The following is a 7,199-nucleotide window of genomic DNA, read 5'->3' as shown; positions in this document are numbered from 1 at the left end:
TTAAAAGAAGCTGTTACACAATGTTTAATTAAACATATTCAATATAACAAGTGTGGTTCATACATCATTCAATATGTGGTCCATATTCATAAAACATATTTACAAACTACATTCACTGAGCTACCTGTTACATTCCAAAAGCAGCAAAAGGCACTTGAGTGCAAAAGTTAATATACAGTCATTTGTATAACATGGCACAATTCCCTATGGTAATTTTTCTAATAGAGAAAACAGAAAAATCTTTCATTAAGCACAAAATATCTTGTTGTGTTTGTTCATTGTTTTCAGTGTTGTTTTTAGTAACTTTTGTAATTTTTTGAAATTTACAATTTCTTGTAAACGTTGCCTTGATATTAGATACAGCAACGTCTCCTGGTTTCATAAAGGCACATCATTAAATAAAAATACAATCCGTGGAAAATCTAAGGGTTAATGTTAAGGATTTTAAGCACACATCCTGAGAGTTTCCCAACTTATCTGCAGTCTTACTATCGCTCCTGAGCTGAACTGTATGAGCTTGCACCTCATTTTTAACATTCTTAATATATTATTGCACAGATGGCTCTCCTCTTGGTTCACAGAAAGTGGCACATGATTGGATGGTGCGTACGGAGTGGTTTAGGCTGGTAAAATAACCCTTCTTGCTCTGTTCAGGCTTTCTATGCAACGTTTTGTTTAACCGAGTAGAGTTTTCCGTTAAGGAAAGCCTCGACGTGCGGCCAAATCTTGTTGGTTTCAGTCCCAGAGAAGATCTGTAGTACACCTTTACTCCTGCAAGAAAATTAAACAGTACAGTTACTATGTAAATTGCTTTTATGACACAGCAATTAGAAAAAATACGTGCATCACTTCATCAATTTTTTAATGTGCAGAGAACTGTGACTACTAGCTTAACATATGCTGTACAGCAAATAAAACCTATTAAACAGCAATCAAAGTATTTTCTAATCCTTTCAAGCAGTGTTTCTTAAACGTTTTTTAATATTGCACCCCCTTTTAACTGTTTAACAGCGCAAAACATTTTTGGTAGAAAAAAAGTCTAACTTAAGATGAACAGTACAGCGCTGGCAGTGATAGATTTACTAAACAACAGCCTTGTAACTGTAACATTTAAAGGTCCCATGACATGTGCTCTTTGGATGCTTTTATACAGGCCTTAGTGGTCCCCTAATACCATATCTGAAGTCTCAGCCTTGGTGCAGAATTACAGCCACTAGAGCCAGTCCCACAATGAGCTTTCCTTAGGACGTGACATTTCTGAGTCTGTAGCTTTTGAGGAAAGGGGGGTGCAAGAATAGAAACTATCATGCATGTTCTTGCAAACTGGGTCCACAAGCTCACGAGTCTGGTATTTGTAGTTTGGGGATTTTTTTCTTGGATTGTATTGATGCTGGTAAAGATAATATGTTTTTAAATTTGCGTATATTTAATTAATAGCAGTGTGTCACTTTGAAATGTGTCACCATTTTCAGTCATGCCAGCAACTGTGAAGAATGTGTAGGGAGGACTTAAGGTGGTTCATTTATGTTTACACTTCAGTGAGATAACACGAGGCAATGCAGTCTAACATCTTCCCATTTTTCCTCATGGTCTCTTTGTAGTGCTGCAAAATAGGTAATTGTTTTAAGCACATCTACATATACTGTATATAAGTAGGTGGATGTATTTTGATCCATATCTCCTACCTGTAATACTCTAAGACAGGCTCTGTCTGGGTTTCATAGGCCTTCAGTCTCCGTGTGACTGTCTCTGGTGTGTCATCGCCCCTCTGGACAAGAGGCTCCCCTGTCACATCATCCAAACCCTGGAGAAAACACATCAACACGTTAATTAGTTAAAAACTACAACTCTGCAAAATGCTGTAATAGTACTTTTAAATGCATGTTTTTGGCAAGCTGCAAATGGAGATTTTTTTTCATTCCTGCTGTGTAATAATAGGAATTATCATATACCAAAAAACACGTGAGAAACCTTCTGAGACAGAGTTGCTTATGAAATGTTGGAGCACTGTAACTTCCAGCTAGGATTTTTCCAGCCCAAACCCAGATACCGCACGGAATCTGGAATGTGAAACACTGCTAAGAAAAAAAGCCACGTGCTAGGGAGCCACAAGGCTGATGATAGCAAAGCTGAATAAAGTTGAAAGACGTTATGTGGGTAGACTTAGTGATAACACCATTTCTTTCATTTCAACTCTGTGACATGGTATCTCTATGTTGCTATGGTATACATGTAGGGTTTAAACATAAGCCAGAATAGCGCATTGGTCAATTCCCTAATAATGATCTCAAACAGAAACAGCAGCAGAAAGTATGACAACGTTATATCTTTTACAGTATGTTAACCAAAACTACAGGGCTGTTTTACACCGGTACTGTTTTTACAGTACAGGTGTTATTAATTACATTAACGACGGCTCGGTTCTATTCAAGTTATGAAAGTGTAACAATGGGCCAGCATTTACGATACAGGGACATTGAAACTGAAGCAGCTAAATAGAGATCAGCCATAATCAATGCTATTATTTACACCTGGGACATTTCCATGTTGTGGAAATAAGTCTTCATCTCATCTCTAAGTGGATTTTATATCATTTTTTGACACCACATGGGTGACAAGCTTACAAGCTGATGTTTATCAGGTAATGTTTGACATGTTCATCATTTGAAGTAAATTTAGCACGCTAACATTTGCTAACAAACACTAAACACTAAGTACCACTGGGGCTGATGGGAATGTCATTAATTTTGCAGGTGTTTGGTCATAAATTTAAGTATTGGACAAAGAAAGGTTTTTGACTTGGTAGTACTCGAGAAAAAGTCAAAAGGTTTCATCATCTGAGGAACATGAATGTCTTCACAAAACTTGATGGAAATCCATTCAGTAGTTGTTGGACCGACCAACCAACAGACAAACATTGCCATCTCTGGAGACGCTAGCATGACTACAATTCAGCCTCAGGGGTTTCGAAATGACTTCATCAGTTAGACTAGAAGGAAAAATGAAAGTCTGAGTGTCCAAACATTTCGCTACTATCTCAAGACAATCTAAATAGAAACCTGCACCACATGGAAATGGTGTGAGGAACATTAATATTATTACCAGCGACAACCCTTCATTTTATCAATCTACCCTCTTGTATATTTCAGCAGGAGATGCTGTTATGAAACATGCATAGACAGTTCCAGGAATTTGACAGTGTCTTCAGTTTACTCAGGGAGCTTACACAGTCCCTAAAGAGCACTCCTTGGTTGCAAAGTAACAGCATGGATGTGCTGTCCCAAAAGATCTGCATGAAATGAATGATTCACATGTGCAACACCTGAATTCAAGCCTCAAGCAATTCAAGTTGTTCTGAAAGCTTAAGTCAGATGTTACTGACTCAGTTTTCACTATTAGTTTTGGAAGGTAAAGAACAAAAAATAAGAAGAAATACTGGCATTTTAAACCCTTAACCTCATTGGTTCTATTCTGCTTTTTTATGGTCATTCTGTTACATTTTTCTCTCTCAAGCAGGACTGTGAAAAGTAGACTGAAGCCAATAATTAACTATGAATGTGTTACTCCTCCGGACTGTGCAGAATATCTAGCAGAACACAAGCTGCAAATCACTGCCACAGGAAGAACACATGACTACAGGCACATTAGTTAGGAATCATTCATCAGTTACACAGAAACACAAACCCCAAAACTTTGTCAACCCAACTGTATGTTATAGGCTAATTATGTATGTTATAGGCTAAATATGTATGTTATAGGCTAAATATGTATAATATATAATACTTACTAATGGACCAATCAATTGAGCCTATCAAGGTAGACATCTTAGTTGAAAAGCTTAATTTGTTAGTTTCTAATAAATGTAAAAAATAATGTTGGAAGGTTAAAATCAATATGTAAAATGACCAAAAGTCTGTAAAAGAGAACTTGGTAATGTCGATGCCAGATACTGTTTTCTACAGAAAGTAGTTGCCTGTGTCAGACAACGCTGTCTGTAGTCATGGAAACAGGATGCAGCAGGCTTCCAAATGATGTTGGTCAAAAATAACTTCAATGAAAATGATTTTACAAGAGATAAATCTTCAAAAATCTTTTGCAGGAAAACAGTCAGAAACTGGAGTTCCAATATCATGCATAAAAATGAAACAATTATACTGTATATTATCTATATTTTCTGCACTGATGTCTGAAAACCAGAAACTCAAACAAGGAAGGAGTAAGAGGTGAGAGGGGATGCATTTACAAGAACTTTAGGCGGGTTGAAATCTATGTTGTAGACTCTGCCGCTGGGAAGGTGAGTCCAGCGTGAGGTGAGCCTCTGTTTGATCGTGTGGAAAGGTACGTTGAGGTTGATGACTGTATCCACACCGAAGGCGTCATCCAGAGCCTCGGCCTGGAACGCTGTACGAGGGAAACCTGGTAGAGACGGATGGACAGGGGAAAGCAAGGCAAAAGGTACAGGAAAGAAGGAGGTTTAAAATAACCATGCCGAGATTTGAACTTAATAGCATAAGACATACATTTAAAAGATCATGAATTATCTTACGATTGTATTAAGATCTTTAACAAACAATGCTGATAATACTCGTTTTTGCTAACAATCGTTTCCCAGGTGACATTAGTGGTCCTACCATCCAGCAGCCAGCTGCTCGGGCTCATTGCTCTCAGGTCACTCAGGATGAGACGACACATGATGTCATCAGGTACCAGCTGACCCTGATCAATGCTGGACTTCATCAACAGACCGAGCTCTGACACACACACACACACACACCACACACACACACACACACACACACACACACACACACACACACACAATGAGATGGGGTTGCTGTTTATAACAATGTCTGTAACACAGTTTTTTTTTCCTAACTTGAACCACAGTATAAAAGATGAACTGTACCTGCTTGCCAAACACATCAATAACATCAATTTTCTCCAGTAAAAAAAAGAAAAAAATAGCCTAAGCGTTTGTATGTTTGTAGCCGTTTCCTCCTTCAACACTTCCACTCTGGCAGTGTTTGCAAAGTGTCCATCGTTGTAAACACATCCTGTAGCCAAGAATTATATAACACCACAGAACTGTTTTTTGGTGAAAAAGATCCAAACATATAATATGTCATGCTGAATTACAGAGAACTGCACACAAAAATCCAGCCAGTTTCCAACTGATACGTCAGGGCAGTCTTGACATTGTGGGTCTGAAGACAACGTAATATATAACTTATTAACATTGTTCTGCTATAAAGCTACCTAATTTAACGTGATAATCTGCTTGAGAATTTCTTTTTTTCTATCACTTCCACTTTAATTGGTCAGAGTCCAGCTGAAGAAAGAAATTTGCTGACAAGCCTTGCAGAAATGACCTGAATGTTCTGAACACTGCTGTGATGTTACCATAAGAAAAAAAAGCGTAAATGGGTCAAATAAAAAATAAAAAGGGTAAAATTGACAATAAAATACATATGACAAATAACTAGAAGTTTAGGAAGCAAATACATTATTACAGCAACAACCGCTATTCTATGTTGATGTGACTGAATGAGTTGCTGTTTCCTCTGATATAACACATGTAATACATGAAGAAGGCACACCAGTATGCTTTGAGTACTGAACCCAGAACAAGTTCTCTAGAAAGCAAAGGCGTTGTTGCATGGTTACCAGTTTAGCAAGGCGAGTATTGCAAGATACAACTATTAGGAGGCTTTTGTAACTGATAAGCGTCATGTAATGAGTTATACATCCAAACAGTCATTTTTCATGTCCAGTATGTCTTGTGAGAAGGTTTGAGAGGCGGTCTCAGGAATCTAAGGTCACTGGTTCAGATCCATGGACTGTTTGGGCAAATTTGAGCTGGGAAAGACAAAAAGAACCGCTTTGACTGCTCAGCTGCCGACAATACAAGGTTCTGGTTCAACTGAGGAACTTGAAAATGTCTACAAGTGTACAGTGTGTCAGTATAACAGAGAAGTTTGATTGTGTTGTACAACAGTCATTGCGGGAGACCTAATCCCACTTTAACCTTGCATTACTTTTGTGAACATATAGTTCCTCTGTCAAACAGCAGTGAAAACACACCTCTTCATCTGTAGGCCCTCCTCTTAAGGAACAAAGGTGCAGTCTTCCTTATCTTTACACCTCTCTTTATTATCATCCAAGGTGATATTGAGAAGTATGCCTCCTTCCAACGCTCAGGTAATGTTGAGTTCTAGTGTTTCCAGTATAAACATAAAACAGCACGCTCCATAACCCTGAAAACCAACTGACCTTGGCTAAAAAGACCACCGATTCTTCTATTCAACCTCGGTGGTATGTCGCAGCCAGATAATAAATCTAACTGGTATAGGAGTGGTGCTCTTATCACAGCAGTCCAGAAAACCAACTGCAATGACAGTATAACTTCCTGTAGTGTTCTTGTTTGTGTATAATAGTAATCCGCTTATGTTTTAAGCATGATAGTAAAATGTGTAGTCTTTTTTTTTTCTAACAGTGATAACGTCCATAAAACAATGATTTTAAATAACATGTCTAAGGTCTCTTTTTGTTAAACAGACCACACCTGAAATGATCTTGTTGCAGGATCTTGGCTTCTAAAAACATTTCGAGAAGTGTAGATGTGAGTTAAGATCACATATCTACTGCCTTGGTATGTGTGTGAGATATAGCTAGAACGTCACTACCTTACCGGTTTTGGCGTTGATGTTGGCTCTCAAAATGTCCCCACTGGAAATGTGTTTCAGTCCAAAAGTTTTAGTTATGCGCCCAGACACTGTTCCTTTCCCCGACCCCGGAGGTCCCATAATGACAGCACGAAAAATCCTGTGAAGAACCATCTCTGGACGATTGCTTGTTCAAACTGAGTTTAATCCTTCCCATGAAACCCCTCTGGATGCTCAGACGAGACTCGGACACGTATACTTTCTTAAGAAGTGCGCAACCGGGAGTAGGCGCGTCTTTATGCAGCCAGTCGAGACTCTCACTGGACCTAGACTTGCATTTCCCTGCAGAAACACAATGAGGAGGAAGAGGAGGACTAGCAGGAGGAGGAGTAGGAAGAAGAAGATGAGCAGCCAGCACAGTGGCAGCGGGGCCAAAAGGAGAATACTCCTGATAAGCGAAATGAGCGTTTACTGTTTACTGGAGATGTATAACGCGGTTATGTAATTGCATCTACGGAGGGAAAAAGCTTGTTGGCA

The 7,199-nt window shown here is 38.7% G+C and overlaps 1 protein-coding gene across 1 annotated transcript; it reads right to left on the bottom strand.

The window, feature by feature from the left end:
- On the bottom strand, positions 1-7,120 carry ak3 (adenylate kinase 3). Its single transcript, XM_032539067.1, has 5 exons — positions 6,689-7,120; positions 4,632-4,751; positions 4,244-4,416; positions 1,686-1,804; positions 1-771 (listed from the first exon to the last, which is right to left on the bottom strand). Exons 1-5 carry the CDS (start codon positions 6,834-6,836, stop codon positions 660-662), a joined length of 672 nt encoding a protein of 223 aa, XP_032394958.1. The 5' UTR covers positions 6,837-7,120; the 3' UTR covers positions 1-659.
- Between the last annotated feature and the right edge of the window lie 79 nt (positions 7,121-7,199).

The sequence above is a fragment of the Etheostoma spectabile genome, chromosome 16 (genome assembly GCF_008692095.1).
Source record: "Etheostoma spectabile isolate EspeVRDwgs_2016 chromosome 16, UIUC_Espe_1.0, whole genome shotgun sequence".
Lineage (NCBI taxonomy): Eukaryota > Metazoa > Chordata > Actinopteri > Perciformes > Percidae > Etheostoma > Etheostoma spectabile.
This window is presented reverse-complemented; position numbering and strand designations above follow the sequence as displayed.